General features: G+C 41.2%; 1 protein-coding gene and 1 pseudogene across 1 annotated transcript in view; both read right to left on the reverse strand.

The window, feature by feature from the left end:
- Nucleotides 1-16,880, reverse strand: part of b4galt2 (UDP-Gal:betaGlcNAc beta 1,4- galactosyltransferase, polypeptide 2) — a 142,654-nt gene that overhangs the window by 118,234 nt on the left and 7,540 nt on the right. Inside the window, exon 2 of the mRNA XM_034137204.1 lies at nt 4,085-5,100. Within this exon, the coding sequence (XP_033993095.1) occupies nt 4,085-4,490 (406 nt within the window). The 5' untranslated portion in view covers nt 4,491-5,100. The remainder of the gene's footprint in view (nt 1-4,084; nt 5,101-16,880) is intronic.
- Nucleotides 9,134-9,242, reverse strand: LOC117489059 (annotated as a pseudogene).

Genomic DNA, 16,880 nt, shown 5'->3' on the forward strand with positions numbered 1-16,880 from the left:
ATTTTGGCAATATTCCTTAACGCCCAGGTTACTTTCTTTCAGGAACAGCTGATTTGCATTTCCCACATGCCAACTTGCAATTAATGAATTAATTGAAACGCACACACAGGATATAAACCATGGATGCTGGCCACTCACACAGGCAGCACCTGTCAGCTGGTGTTGTGGGACAGCCAAGGACTTGTTTGTTTGTTTCACTCTCTCTCTCTCTCTCTCTCTCTCACGCTCTCTCATGTGAGTGTTTGAGTGTGTGTGGGTATGTGTGTGTGTGTGTGTGTGGGTGTACATCTATCCAAGGTCTCTCTCTTTTTCCCTCAACACCCCTTCACCTCTCCACCTGCCGTTCCTTTCTTGCCTCCATCCCGCCTCTCTGTCTGTCTCACTTCATACTAACCATCATACCAGCATCCATTGGACCTCTCTCTCTCTCTCTCTCTCTCGGTCTCTGCACCTGTGACTGAAACACAGACTCGCTCAGTCTTGCTCGGCCTTCCTGCTCATTACAGCCCCCAGGCAGCCCCTCCATCATAGAGCAAAGGCAGAGATAAGCTACAAGAGTACACCTGTGCCTGGTGTGAATGCCAAATCCAGAGTCAGTGACAGCCAATTCCAGGCCAAATAATGGAATCATCGAACCTCAGCTTCAGACAAATCAACCTGACAGCTTTATCTCACACTCAAGATTTCAAAGCACGTTACAAAGCTCATTATCAAATGAGAAAAAGCCAGGAGGAAGAAGAGAAGAGTGTTGACACTGCCACAATGACGCATGCGAGGGATTACGTTTACAAAGCTCGTTTACAGACGGAACAGGTGCAAGGAAATGAGAAACATATTTTCATTTCATCAGAAGTGCAGCTGAGCGGTATTTGACAAAAGGAAGATGAATCAACAACTACTTGCAGCAATAAGAGGCTGCATACGATTACCACAAATAAATATCAGTTAATGATTGGAAGAATGAGAGAGAGAAAGAAAGAAAGAAATACAGAAAGAAAGTATTAATACTGTAAATATAAATCAATACATTATTAAATATATGTGTCAAAATCAAATCAGTGTTATTTGCAAGGCCTAAATGAGCTTTTAGTTTGTCAACATCAGTGCATCGTGACTATAAGAGCACACGTAAAACATAGCACCTAAGTACAAAATGGGAATAGAGAATTTTTCTAGCTCGTTGGGACACAATATGAGCCAAAAAGCAATTATTAAATTCAATTATTAAACTCTCCACTGTCATCTGGCATACAGGCATACACAATGCAATCATTTTCTGTTCTGTCCACAAAGTCAGTTGAAAAGTTAACTTTGTTCTTTGTCAACTTGGACTTAAAAGCAAATATTAAAGTGCTAGTTTGACATTTGCAGAAATTTGTTATGGTGTTAGAAAAGAAGATCGATACCATGCTCATGCAAAAAGGTGGATAAAGACCTAGTACTTTAAAGGTGGGGTAGGTAAGTTTGAGAAACCGGCTTGAGATCGCTAGAATTTGAAAATACACAACCGGAGAAAATCTGCCACTTCCTTATAGAGCCCCTCCTCCAACACACACGAACGTGCACATGACCAATGAGGGCACGAGATAAGTTTGTGCACAGATGGAAGGCTGACAGGCAGGTAGGCCATCCAGTTATTTTAGCCGGGCCGGCTAAAATGATTGGTCGTGCTTTTTACAGTATTACGGCTTCCACAGATGACATTTTTTTATGGAGTTTTTGTCAAAGCACTTAAGATATTCATTGCTATCGGGATGTTAAGAGCTTTCCATGGAATATAACAAAAAGTGTATCTCGAGCCGGTTTCTCAAACTTACATACCCTACCTTTAATGCCGATAATAAAGGAGGTTGTTTGTTAATTTGCCTTAGTGGTGTATCAGTGGATGGGGTCAGGGCTCTTTGGCTAATTTAAAAATAAAAACAGCGTGAGATAGTTCCTCTTTAAGGAGCTCTATTATCTGTAATCATGACAGAGAGATGTGGAGAGTGTGTGTGTGTGTGTGTGTTTCAGTTTGTATGTGTGTGTGTGTGTGTCCACTATGTAATTATAGATTTAGTAAACCCGAGGCTTAGTGTGACTCAATCAACCCCTGCTTTGTTGGGTGAATGGATAGTGATGATAATGAGGTGTGTGTGTGTGTAGGTGTGCAAACCAGTGTTCAGTGGACATTCATATTAAACATTGTAATCCATAGATATGTACAACCAGCCTATGTGGGTCACATTGATAAGTGTCTTTAATAGTTCATTCAAAATAGTTTTACTGATAAAGGCAATATGCATACCAAGCTATTACAAAAAAGTCCACACTGTATACCTGTGGTGCAATTATAGGGATGATGTATGGATTTCATTCAGTACAAAGAGGATTAAGGAAAGGAAGAGTATCTATAAATTCACTTTAAGTTCCACAACTAAAAAATCCTACACGTTGTAAAACACTGAAAATATAATCAGTTTCAACGCAAGATGCATGCAACCAGCTGCAGCTCTGAGGATCTTAATTAAGGTCATTATTTCCACTTAAAGGAGTTTTTTAAGGAAATGCAAGCACAAAAGAAATATCCTAATAGCTCTGGTTTTGGATGTGTGCTGCTGTGTGTGCTGTTGTGTGTACTGCTGTGTGTGTGCCTGCATGAATCTCTGCTAATAGCCCTGCTGTGAGTCTATAAGGTTGAAATACCACAGTGTAAATTGGTGACATTAAATCCATTTTATGTTGCGGGCTGACCCGGAAAAACAAAATTACGGCTACACTTGCTCTCTCGCTAATTGGAATTAGACTGCAGATGCATTTATTTACTGGAAATAAAAAAGTAAGCTCCAGATTCGAGCTACGATCAAGGTCTCATCTCCCCTATTCATTATTAGACTAATCAATGCTCTGCAAATCCTCCGTTATCGGACATACGGTGTACAAGCAACAAAAACAGGGGGGCGTGTGGTGCAGTGGAATAGTGCGTTGGTGTTCGGATCAGGGGGAGCACAGGTTCAAACCCCACTGCAGTCAGCATGTCGTTGTGTCCCTGGGCAAGACACTTCACCCCAAATTGCTCCTGTGGGGATTGGCCACAGTATTGAGTATGTAAGTCGCTTTGGATAAAAGCGTCTAACAAGTAACAAGTAACATGTAATGTAATGTAATGTAATGTAACAACAAGCCGAATGGATAAACAAAAACAAATTGGTCTTCAGAAAGGTGATTAAGCAAGAAAGAAAGTGATAAAAACTAGAAAAAGCTACATTTCAAGCTTATTCTTGCATATCAGAAAATTACACTTGACAAATTAAATATAATATGAATTTACAAATAAAACAGGCCATCTCAACGCTTGTGACGCAGTGGAAAACCTCTCCGTTTCCTTCATAGAGAAACATTTTTACAGTGAACTAAGGGCTGGTATTTTCAAGCTTGGAACAACACATTTGATTCTAGCAAAATGCTAAAAAAATAAATAATTTAAACATCATGTTTTTTATGACTTCATGAGACTGTTGAGCAAAACTGATAAAAAGCCCTGCAACAATTGAAAGTCACTGGAATATAAAAAAAAGTCATGTTATCCCGTACAGCAGTGGACTGTCAGTGCTTCATGCTTTAATGATCAGTTTCAGCACAGCTTCACATTTGCCCCTGACATTTTGTTTCTACATGACACTGGCATGATTTCTGCAGGCTGCTGTCTAACTAGCATGACATGACAAGGATAGACTGGAAACTCTAAAATGGACACACTGCTCCATCAATTCCTTTCAGAACCAGAGAGAAGGCCTCGTCAACTAACACAACCCAAAAGAGCCAAAAGCCATAGTGGCAAAAACCTGGAGCCACCACGGTTCAGTTACCTGTGACAGGTGCACATATAGGAGGAAATACTCACATCACTATAACTGCAGCTAATGTAGCCAGCTATTATGTGTAATACTCTGGGAGTGAAAATACCCCTATTTTTTTGTTCATAAAACGATTGAGATTTAGACATTAAACACATCTTGCAACCACAAAAGTATGTGTCTGATTCTTCATAGCACATGGAAATTGTTGTGAAAGTAGAGGCGTATCATGTGACAGTATTACTCACCGAGGCCGGGGGGAATCTCGGGGCACGGCGGCAGAGGTTTGGGCGAAGGCATCTGATTGGTCTCAGGCTGCACAGTGGGCACCAGCTGCTCCCCTGGGGCCAGGTAGCTGGCTAATGTGGCATTAGGCCTGGAAAGGTTGTAATAGTAATAATGGTGTCCGCTGCCTGCTGCCCCGCTGACGTTATTCCTGGATCCGTTGCGGCCGTTGTTGAAGCGGCTGAAGAGGTCGAAGCGCTGCGAGTAGACGTCAAAGTAGAGTATCATCATGATGAGGAAGTGGAGGAGGCAGAGCAGCAGGACGCCTTTACAGATGCGCTCCAGGGTCCGGCCCAACATCAGCCGGGTCATGGCCGAGGAAGATGACCGCCAGCCTCGACAGCGCTGGCGCGGGGCGGCTACAGACATGAGCTCATCTCAGTGGCTGCTATTAGATCTCTGATAAAGACATGTGGTTAGGTGATACCCGGTTATCTGACTTCTGCAGGGGTCATGGGGACATTAATAAGTTGATAATGAGTTGCCAGCTTGTTTCTAGAACGTCCCCAGATCCCCTGCATGACACACGCACTGAATGTTGAATCAGAATCAATCCCTGAGTGAGATTATCTAGGAATTTGTTCACTTACGTATCAGATTTAGATATACCAAATCAATGCTAATGACAAGTTCAGTAATATCTGAGACATAAGGCCCCGATTTCCAATAAATCTTGTGATCAGATGCTGGGTCAGTCACTATCCCAGTGTGAAGTTGCTGCGGCAGCCATGTTGTATCCCAATGTTAAAAGCCAGTCCAATTACTCCAACGACTAAAGCTTAACACTTCCAATTGATAAGTGATCTAAGCGATCTAAGTGATGGTGCACAAGTAGAAGTTGATGACAAACATTCATCAGTGTGGAGAAGAGGGTCTGCTGAAGTTCAGTCCAGATGACCTCTTCTGAGTTTGTTGGTTGGTGATCTCCAAGATACCGTTCCTGATTCTGAAAGTCTCGAACCAGGAACGTTTCAGGCACCTGAAGGGAAATAAAAGACAAAGGAAAGAATTAATTAGGATGCAATGTTAAAATTAAATAAACAAATTCATCAAATGTTTAACTGATAAGGACGGCAGTGTGCAGTTAAACCAATGCAGGTGAAGTTGGACATTTTCACTGATTACAGATACGTATTGCATAATTAGCTTTTTGGAATCCAATCGTTGATCTTCTTCTGGCATTTTAAGAGCATTTATTGACCTTCTTCCTAATAATTCTGGTTTAAGAACAATAGATTACAAAGACTGAGGCTGGAGAAGGTTGTCCTCCAATCCAAAAATGGGTGGTTCGATCTCCAGTCCCTGCAGTCAACATGTCGATGTGTCCTTGGGCAAGTTATCTATCCCAAAATAGCTCCTGATGGTGTTATGGCAGATTCCTTATATAACGATTCATTAAGGTCACACAGGAAAAAGGGGCCCGATGCTTAGGTTAAAAGTATGTGTATACATTTAGTCTTAACAGTTGTAAACATTAGCATGTGTGGTAGCTGCTAAATAAGGTCATGAAATCTGGGATCATGTAAAACTCAGAGGATGCAACATATATGACTGTATAAGGTTTGAACATCTCTGCCACGTATGCTGTTTCAAGTGTACAGTATGTTCGTGTGTGTTTTACATGTATAAAGCACATGAGATCTTTCTGGTCTGGGGGGCATTTCCACGATTGACTGCTGTGGCAGGTGTTGTTGTACTACAAGATTATTATTGTTGCTGAATAATAATCAATCTCAACCATGTCTGTGTTTGTGTTTTATTGATCTCTCTCTGTGTTAACATTTAAGGTTGGTGAGCCATTAATTGCAATAACAATGGCATGGCCAGTGCAGGTGTGTGTGTGTGAATGTTAGTTTCCCTGACAGCACCGGCCTCTGTATGATTGGTTTGAATGGTGACTTAAAACACTTTGAGGGGTCACAAAGACTGGAGAAGAGCTATATATAAATGCAGTTAATTTACCATTTAGAAGTGCACTCTTGGTAAAGACGTAAACATGAGGAGAATTTCAAAGAAACAGAACCAAACAATAAAAGCATCGACAGACGCTGGTATATAAACAGCTCTGACTGGGGCTGTTCAGCCGAATTGACATGCCAAGTCAATTTTCCGGTCAAGTGGTTTAAAAAGCATTTATGATGGAATGAGACAGCAAGTGGGAATACACAAAGCAGTGAACACACAAGCAAAGGAGAGAAACGGGAGGCACTCAAAGCTTTCCCACAGGCGATGCTTGTTGTAGCTTTATGGCTTTTCCAATCAATGAGAGAAAATAGGAAGATGAGGTTGAAGTAGACCGAGTAGTGTCAGAGAGAAAGAAATGGATGTAGTGGTGAATGTTAATATACTAATGCTGGAAAATAATGGTGTCTAATGCATGTGTCAGCTCAACATTTCCCAAGTGGTATCCCATCAATATTTTACATTCAATCAAAAGGTTTTTTTTTTTTTTTTTTTTTTAAATTGTATTCTCTGACTTTTTTGTAAATCACCATGAAGGCCTTGAAACACTGGGCGAGTATAATGTTATACAAAAGCTTACGAAAGTCTAGACAATTTTACAGCTGGTTTTATTTAGAGAACTATGGTTTATTTAGTTTACTGACCACCAGTAAGTATCTATTTAACTATAGTATGAACATGGTACTCAAAATGTGGTATATTCGCCAAGGTTCTATATTGTATATAAAAGTCTTATGGCTTCTCCAGAAAGTTGGCTGCATGTGAAGCTCTTTAATGAGATGGATTTCTTCTGACCGGACATCCGTCTCAGCGTAATGCTTGTGCAGGTCAGGATTTATTCCCCAGCCGTGCTACTCTTCAGTGAATAAACAGGCTGGCATGTAATATATCAGGGGGGAAATCATGACATGTAGCGAGGCGGTCGGACAGATAATCAGTCAGACTGACAGAAAAGTCTTGCCCCATTTTCTGCTTCAACTACAGAGCTCAGCGTCAAGCGAGTTGCCCAACAGGTGTTAAACCATGTGATAGTGCAGAGTGCCCTCGGTGCCCAACAGGTGTTAAACCATGTGATAGTGCAGAGTGCCCTCGGTGCCCAACAGGTGTTAAACCATGTGATAGTGCAGAGTGCCCTCGGTGCCCAACAGGTGTTAAACCATGTGATAGTGTAGCGTGGCACTGCTAAAAATCAGCAGCAAAGAAACAGAAAGAATAAATCCGGAGCCGGGATTGACATTCTACTTTTCAGCGGTACAGGACTTATCAGAGATCAATGTAGTTAAAATCAGAAGTCAGTGTTTTTTCTCTGATGTGAGGTATTAGAACGAAGCTCTTAAAGACTTAATCCATACACACCATAACTTCTTTGTTTGCAGACATTTTGTTCGACTGACTTTTGTTCTATCTGATTAGGTGTCTTGAGAAAGGTCAGCAGACCAAAACAAAAAGCAATACAAAGAAAATATGTTGTCTTTTCCTTCTTGTGGTTACTTCCTGTCTCTCTGTCGGACATGTCACTGGGATTGTGTACAAGGAAGTGCAGATTGTTTACTTACAACAAAAGAAATCAAGTCAAGAATTAGTCGATGAGGTCTTTGAGGGTTGCAAGTCATGGAGAGAAATACAAAGAAATTAGAAAAGAAAAGACATAGATGGTCTCAGAGTGAAACAGATCCATTATGTAACCATGTTCATTCAAGGATCCCCGGAAATCCCTTTTTAACAAGAGTGATATATTTCATAACATTGCCAAATCATATCATGTTCGTCGAGGAACCCACGGATAATTCAATGAAAATATGTGAAGCAGAATAAAACCGCCCTTTTCCATCTCTATTAGATTTCAACTGAGTTTTAAAATGAGCGGAACAAAGACTAGATAGCCTAGAAGACAACACAGGAAAAGGGTAACAGAAAATCAAAGAGACATTATAAACAAAACAATAATCGAGCTAGCGGTAGAATAAAGTGTAAAGGAACAACTTCAATACATTTAAGGACAACGCTGGGTCATCAGAGGTATTCCCCAAAGCTTTGTCATTTGTAAAGATTTCAGTGTTGCCGCTTTCACTATGTGAGGCCTAGAGATTTTAGCCTCTGTCACATTGGTTAACAACCGTGCAATAACTCACTGTTCAATGGGCTGTGGATTATTAATTACAATACTGCAAGGGAGATTTTGAGGATGTAGACAAAATGAGATGGTGGGATCAAGAGCTGTGAGCTACACCTCAACAAGGTTAGTGTTTATTACCAATTTGAAAAAGCTATTACAAATTAATTAAATCTGAATTCAAACGATTCACATCAAAACTTTTAGGGCTAATAAACGATATTGGTCAGAGTCATGGATCTCAATATGTGAGACGGCTTAGGCGGCTAGCAGCGAACTGCAGTGGAAAGAGAATACTTTCTCTACAGAAAATCTTGAGTTAGGGTGATGTTTTTGGCAAGTTTTCAATGGGAACAAAATAAAAGTGTTTTTGATGCATCTCTTCAACCAGCATTTAAGATGTCAGACTGTCATTTCTATTTCATTTTTGCAATAAAGGAGGATATATTTGAATCTTAATGTAACTCTCTTTTGATTTGCTTCTTTGATCATCTCACTCCCCAGTTCTTGCCAAATTTGCCATTTGAAGTCATTTTCAAATACAGTAAAACTGTAAACAGTAACACACAGTGAGAAGGGGGAAATACAGATAAGATGCATCTAATAATGAGACATGACGCAAATATAACGATAATATGCCAATTTGAACTTTATATAACGTTTTTTGTGAAATATAAATATATCCTCTTTTTTATCATAAACAAATTGCTATTGTTGTTAGTATAGAGTCTTGATATGAAACTTAGCTAATGACTCTTACGATGGGAATAAATTGTCTTCTGAGTGTTTAACCGTTTGCTGCAGGAGACGGACTCGTTGCGCAGTTACCACCGGTCTTGGTGCGGCTCTTTTGACCTGGCATAACGTAACGCGCTGCGTAACTTGGATCGCCCAGGTGCGAATGACTGCTCTTTTCTTGTCTTCCACAAACTCAGAATGCTCAGCCAAACGGCCAAGCCTACCAAAAATAGGTTGAACTCATAGGTGTTCCTCTCCACGGAAGTGTTTAGTAAAAGGCGAAAGACTTATACGCTTTAACTGTATTATTTTTTTTTGCTGAGCTCATCCTGCAAGGTGCAGCGCTGAAATTTACATTTTAATAACACCGCAGCTTAGTTGTAGTACTGTGGTTTCATACCGTGCTTTGTACATATTTACAGATGTGACTCCCACAGACCCAAATAACACTATACAGTAGATTCATTCCCAACCCAAGTGGAATTTGATGTCATTTTAGCACTAAATGCTACAGAGGAAACAGAAGAACATGGATGTAAAGTTAACTAGAGGTCTACAACACATGATTCACTGACAGTGTATGTGTGTCCAAACCAATCTGTCACTAAGTGCAGTCAAATTGAGGCGTTAAGTTGCCGTATATAGGCTAAAACACTTCTTCATGTACAGGAACATTTGCAGGCTTTAAAAGGAACTCTTTAAGATACTGTACCTCATTAATAATTCCTGCTCTTGTCTCATAAATATAACGGATGCCTCACTTTCAGAATTAACACCCACACGTATCAAAAAGCCCATTCACATGAAGTGCCAACTAAGGCTCGCAGAACATCTCCAACATCTGTATCTTAAAGCTCCCATGTCATGCTTTTCCGGTTATTACCCGTCCCCTTGTGTGTTATGAAGGTTTTTATGCATGTAAACGGTGTGCAGAGTCAAAACCCTCAAAGTACACCCTGTAGCGAGTAAAACTCTAACACAGAAAATACCTCCCCAAAACGCCTCGTTGGAGATACGTCACTGCCCATTTGAGTCTTCCATTTAGTTCCGGGTACGGCCTGATGTCATGCGGTACCCGGAACGAAATGGACCAATCCCGAAGAGCTATGGCCACACCCAGCGGCGCTGGCCGCACCCTCTGCCAGCCTAACATTTACTGTTGGAAGCTCTGGTTCAGTTCACAATCGATCCAGTCATGCCACTGCCAAGGACCTGTTTCCTGAAATGTGAGGAGAAATCTGAGCTGTTTGTCCTACCGACGGAAGAACCACGACGAAGTCAGTGGTTGAAATTTCTTTTGAACACTGTTCCTCCAGAGGTTCGAAGAACCGGCATTTCACAGACGAAAGCTTCCAAAACATTGCCCAGTTTGAGGCCGGATATGCACAGCTTGTTTGGACCGTTTGGAGCAGGGGAAGATTCGGGTACACAACCTGTAAGTTTGCATTGTTATTTGTGTATTTATCAAACAAGGTATCTACCACGACTGGTTAAATGTGTAAACATGTTTCGGACTGCTAAGCCAGTGCTAACTGTGCTAACTAAGTTGCTAGCGTTTCCATATATCAACTCCAATATTAGCAGATCGCCTTACATACATGTTCCTCATAGCTGGATAATGTCTGCATTCACACACGAAATAATCATAGACCGTATACTCCTGGTGATTTACCGTATGGTCAGTCGCGAAACGTAATTACATTATAGCTGGCGTAGCGTGTATGCTACCGATCTAACCGACGGAGCTAGACCTTAGTTTGGTCGGAAAAACATTTTTGTTATGCTACGTTGCTAGCGTTTAAATATATCAACTACAATGTCAGCAGATGGCCTTACATGTTTGTCATAGCAGGAGAATGTCTGCAGTCACACACACGGAATACTCACAGTATACTCCGGGTGATTTACCGTACATTGTGACAGTACATGTACATACTGCATGTATAGCTAATGAGGCTAGCTGTATGATAGCGCAAAACAATATATTCATGCAAGTTACAATGTATGACCGAACGTAGCAGAATACCCGTATAATATTGCAATTATAAACACGTTATTGCTAGCCTAATATGAACCACTAGCTTTTGTTCATAGTAGTTTTATTACACTCCATTATAGTTGCCGTTCCTCCAAGCTAACGTTCATATCGTGTTAGCTACCAAGGTAAACAAAGCTAGGTTAGCTCTCTTTGCCCGCTCACAGACCTCCAAAGGACGGCCTAGAGACCTCCAAGAGGTGTCCCTGAAATGGGGACTCTGTTTATTCCACACTTCCAGCAGAGACAACGGGGAAATCCCCTCTCTTTGCCCGCTCACAGACCCCCAAAGGACGGTACATTACAGTTGGCTTTCCTCCGACGCTGATAGCATGTATAGCTAACGAGGCTAGCTATACATGCTAGCGGGAAACATTGTATGACCGAACGTAGCAGACTACCCGTAGAATAATGCAATTATAAACACGTTATTGCTAGCCTAATATGAACCACTAACTTTTGTTCATAGTAGTTTTATTACACTCCATTATAGTTGCCGTTCCTCCAAGCTAACGTTCATATCGTGTTAGCTACCAAGGTAAACAAAGCTAGGTTAGCATATTAGCAGGCAAGCTTTTCATTAGATAGATCCACACTCCTACCACAACTACTACTAACGAATCTAAAACAACTAAGTTTCTCTAATATTTTGTGATTTGCATTTTATTTCGTCCAGCCAGATCCTGCCGGACAACCACACTGAGGCATCGTCTCAAAAAGCCCCGGCTGCTATAAGCAAGATGCCGACAACGGGGAGTAATTGACGATATACCGTGTATATATGTATATTTACGTTCATTTTGTACATTTCTAAAAATAAAGTTTAATGGAAATACTTAGTAGGCCTATCCTTTCTTCCCTGAATTATTTGCTCCTATAACATATCATTCATATATAGCAAACCATGATTTGATTTCTCATCAAACAGTAGTAGTTTATAACGGGTAAAAATAACTTACTCTTTGTTATGACCGGCTCGTAGGCCACAACGGAAAGACAAGGAGACATACACGAGTTTACAAAACCACGGCACATTTATTGTGGTAAATGCAGAGATAGGTGGTCAGGGGAGAGGATCGCTGAGCTGCTTGGAGGGAGAGAGGGGCGCCGTTTGACTCCGGGCAGCTGGCTAGCACCTCGGCTCCGGCCAGGTGTCCGTGATCGCGCTGATTAGCCTCTTCAGCTCCACCCCATCGTAAGACAAAGGCTCTGGGGCCGTCACACTCTTCTATAACAACAGTTGTAGGTACAGTTCGGTTAGTTGGCGTATAAAATATACGGCTGTACCGACGCCATGATAAGACTGATGTTCGGCTGAGAGCAGCCGTTTAGACATGGGCGCAGCCTCTCTGGTGGTTGACTAATCAGAACAGAGTGGCCGAGCTGACCAATCGGAGCACACTAGGCTCACGGGGAGGGGGGGGGGCAAGAGCTCCAACGAGTCGTTTAGTGGAGAGAGTGAATACTGCTGAATACACATGCTTGACAGAGATGCTGTATGCGAAACCAATGTGAGTTTGGAAAATTGCACAATATAAATCTATTTTAGTATACCTCAACAATGTAATTATGATCAGTGGAAATGGCCATGACATGGGCCCTTTAAAACATGAATTGGTTGCCAGACGGATGGCCAGACTGGTAATTTGTGAGGGTACATATATTAATCGGGTCTAGAGCAAGCATATGCTGGAAGGAGACATGGTCTATAGCTAAACTGTTGGGCTTTTAATCTAAAGGGGACATCTCAAAACATTGAGATGTTGAGCAGTATTGTCTGATACACAACTCACATTAATAATTATTTTCTTACTGGTCAACTCCACTGAAATATTTGTGGGTGGATTTCAGCTACAGCTTCAGCATTAGCAGGGTCAAAAGGTCAAAAGCAAGTCTGGGGATTTTTAAAAGGGTCCAGAGTCAGTCTACAGTTCATTGAGTGTCAGTGTGCGACGTCAAGGAATCTTTAAGTGAACATTTAAAATATTTCTGTCTGTGCAGTGCCCCTTTCAGTTGAAGCAAGCAACCACTCTCAAATATTCAAAATGCAGCAGTGCTTCACGTTCTCAGAGAAAACATCAGAAAACATCTTTAGGATACAATGAATGGAAGAGCATATCAATAGAATTGTCAAATTGTTTTCCCAGTTGCTTTTTGGGAGTTCATATACATTTAACTGATTGTGTTAAAGGGGCCATATTCTACATTTTAGGGTTTTCCCTTTATGTCGTATGGGTTTTTGTGCATGTTAATGGTCTAATCCCAGTGGTTCACCAACAGAGCCGGTGGGCTAACCAATCAGAGCAGACTGAGCTCCAGTTTCAAACACAAATACCACCTTTTGGATAACTACAAGTTCCAGCTCTTCTCTCAGCCTTTCTCTCACCTCTGTGCCACCTTCCTACCAGGTGATTCCACTTCACAGGTAACACCTCAACAACCAATGTAACACAGAATTGCATTCATACTGAGGTTATGTGGACAGAAATGTAACCTTGCAACAATTTCAGCAAGCGGGTTACAGTTTAGTTTCAGGTTCAGGTACAGAAGAGCAACACTGGAGCTGTAAGGAGATCAGCATCATTCAGGTCTCCTCAGCACAAGGACACACGTGGATTTAACGGAGGTCACCCTGGAGAGACACATGTCAGAAGATCAAAGAGAGATGACAGGATGGGAGTGGAAGCTGTGAATCAAGTGCAGATGCAAAAGCTGCAAACATCAATTTATAACCAAAAGAGATTCATTGAGGATGGGCTGTTTGAATGGAAAGCAATACAGTTGTTTTGCCTCAGGTCGACTCCTCCACATACTGTATTTCTATCTATTTAGGATACGAAAGCTTGTCAAATATACTAAGAATATAAGACTTTACACAGGCCTTGATGCTCCCTTCAGTGACATCATCATTGAACATTTATAATAAGGTTTAATGCAGCCTTAATAAGAAGGCTGTCTCAGTGTTCTCAGTGTTTTTTTAAGCAGATGTTTTCAGCCGAGCCTTCAGGCTACAAGGCTTGTTTAGTTTATTTTATATACTCATCTTTACCAACTGATTTGGAAGACAACAGATAACCCGCTTTCATCCTGTTGCTTTGTCTTACAGCTCTGACAGCTACTTCTGACCGCCAGTATTATCGCTCTTCAGTCGATAAACCAACAGAGAATCATCACAGACTCTGAAGTTCCCCCCTTTAGATCTTCAAAGCTTAAAGGAATATTTTGACATTTTAGGAAATTAGATTTTTTGCTTGCTTGCCGAGAGTTAGATGAGGAGATCGATACCACTCTGTTAAATATGAAGCCACAGCCGGCCGGGCACAGCCACTTCCTGGAGTCTCCTCTGGTTGCCTGGCAACTGCTCTGCCACAAGAAAATTGTCCCGCTCATAACCCCTCCTTCCTAAAACAACAGTTTTCAGACATAGTTTTTTGTCCAGATTAAACAAAAAATATTTAATATCTTAATGGTTAGCTTTAGAGGCTGATCTTGTTACCATTAGGCCCAGCCATAGTATCGGTTTTGCTTCAAAGTCAGTCTTTGTGCTAAGCTAAGGAAGCTAAGCTAGCCATCAATGGCTTGAGTTTCATACTAAGCGTACATATATGCTTTCAAAGGTAGAAAACAAATAAAGGTATTTCCAGAAATGTCCAACTTAAGCACATTTTAGCTAAATGTGTTCTTACTAATTATTGTACTGTTTATGGTTTGTTCATTCTAGCCACCGCAGTGAATTTTTTTATTTAACCAGGTTTTCCCATTCAACCAGTGGTGGCGCCAGGGTATGGCTGGGGTAGGCTACAGCAATACCAAGAAATGGCTTAGCCCCACCTTAGCCCCACCATGAAAAGTGATGCAAATTCAATTAAATAATAAGCGAAATGCTAAATGTTGAGAACACGGATTGCGAAAATATACGGGTCGTGTCCACAGCACACAAACTGATCCTGCTGTAACAACAAGTGCACGTTACTGATGCAATATGGTTGAGACCATTCAGGGTTATGCTATAAGAGGGGTGCAAGGAATAGTCTAAGTAGTGGGGGAGTTTTATACACTAAAGGTGTGGAAATTCTCAGGCGTTATAATATCAGCGCGGCCGCGGTCCGATCAAAATGCCTCCGAATGCAATTTGAATAGACCTACAGCCAATCAGAGCAACGCAACGTTGGATCTGCGTCATGCCTTATTGATTGAGATCAATCGAAACCGCCATTCAGTATCCCCATTGGATCTTCAACGTGTACTATCATACGTCACGTTCACAGTGATCCCTTTTTATTTACTACAAGACAAATGTGCCGTTTTATTTCATACAGTTCCATTTTGATTGAGACAGGGAAATAAGGGGGGCGATATAGCGTGTATGTAATTACATTGCAAATACTGACTTGAGCACCACCACTGTATGGGTTAGCCCTACCATAGATTACCCAACAAAAATGCTCTGGCGCCGCCACTGCATTCAACTATCTATCTATTAAACAAGGGAGTCTGGCAATGAGCAGCACATAGTTTAACAAATGAATAGAAAAGCACTTAGATTTGAATAACATTAAAAAAGATCAGATAAAACATGTTCACACATACAGTGCGGATTCAATAGCTTTGACCTTAAATCTGGGATGTTTTGAAGCTTAAGATCAGTCTAAAGATTGTTTCATTCATATTTCAGTTCTGACTTAGGGAGCAACACAACGCAAAAAGGCCTGCCAACGGAGCTTGTAATTGGCAATTTAAATGAGAAGAAAGTATGTCACCAAGAACAGCTTCCTAAAATAAAGCATACCACTTACTGTGGCAGTGTGTAGGCCAATTCACTTTTGAGTATGAAGAAAAAAAGAAAGCTGCAGTTTGTAAAAACAATTAGCTGTTTTCATAAAGTCTGCTGTACATCAAACAATATAATTATTGGACTCACATTTTCCAGGTGGCCAGTAATACAAATGTATTCTGCATGTCAAAATAAACAAGGCAACATTTAACTCTATTTTGCAATATTTCTTACCCTAACCCAAAAGCCAGAAGGGGCTTAAAAGTAAAAAAGAAAAAGACAGAAAGTTTCCGTATGATAAACAAGTCTCAGTGTTCATCACAGCCAGAGCAACTCTCTCTCTATCGCTCTCATCTCCACTTTCCCTTCTACTCTCTCTCTCTCTCCGTCCTGTGAGCCTCGAGCCCATGCATTTTAACCTACAACCCAGCCCTCTCCGTCTTATCAAAAATGCATTAGCCATGCTACACTTGATAGTGTGGAGCCTCGGCGCTCTCTCATGGCTCCAGCACATCTTGCTGTAGGCAAGTTCATCCCCTACAAACACAGGGCAGTGCACAGTGCACAGTGCACAGTGCACAATGGAATGGACAGAAGTCATCTTCGGCTTCATACCAGCTTCAACAGTGTGTATCTAATGTGTTAGGACAATTAGCTATATCTACATTCACTGTACACAAAGGAGGTCAACTCTAAAAGTAGTATGTCTCATCAAATTACACTATTTTGACTTATATTGTAGTCAGAGGTTCTGCAGTTAATCTTAAGTCTACAAAAAAGATCATTTTTCAACACTTCAAATCAATTTTCAAAGAAAACTACAGTCTGGCTGGTTCGGCTCTGAAGATTTATATCCCCCCACTGAGTGATATCATAAAAATGGATAGAGAGAGAGGGGGGGGGGGGGGAGGGAGAGGAAGGATGGAGGCAGAGAGACAGAGACAGAGCACACTACACTGTCATCCCCAAGGATCTGGGTCATGTCACTAAGAAGCAGGGCATGATGGTAACGATACAGCATATTGTGCTCGAGTTTAGAAAATGACCTACTGTCATACTGTAGCATAGTAGGATTTTCAGCCTTGATACATAATACTATCCAATCTTTTACTGAGGCCAAATCTTATAGATATTTCA

Source organism: Trematomus bernacchii, unplaced genomic scaffold, assembly GCF_902827165.1.
Source record: "Trematomus bernacchii unplaced genomic scaffold, fTreBer1.1, whole genome shotgun sequence".
Taxonomy (NCBI): Eukaryota; Metazoa; Chordata; class Actinopteri; order Perciformes; family Nototheniidae; genus Trematomus; species Trematomus bernacchii.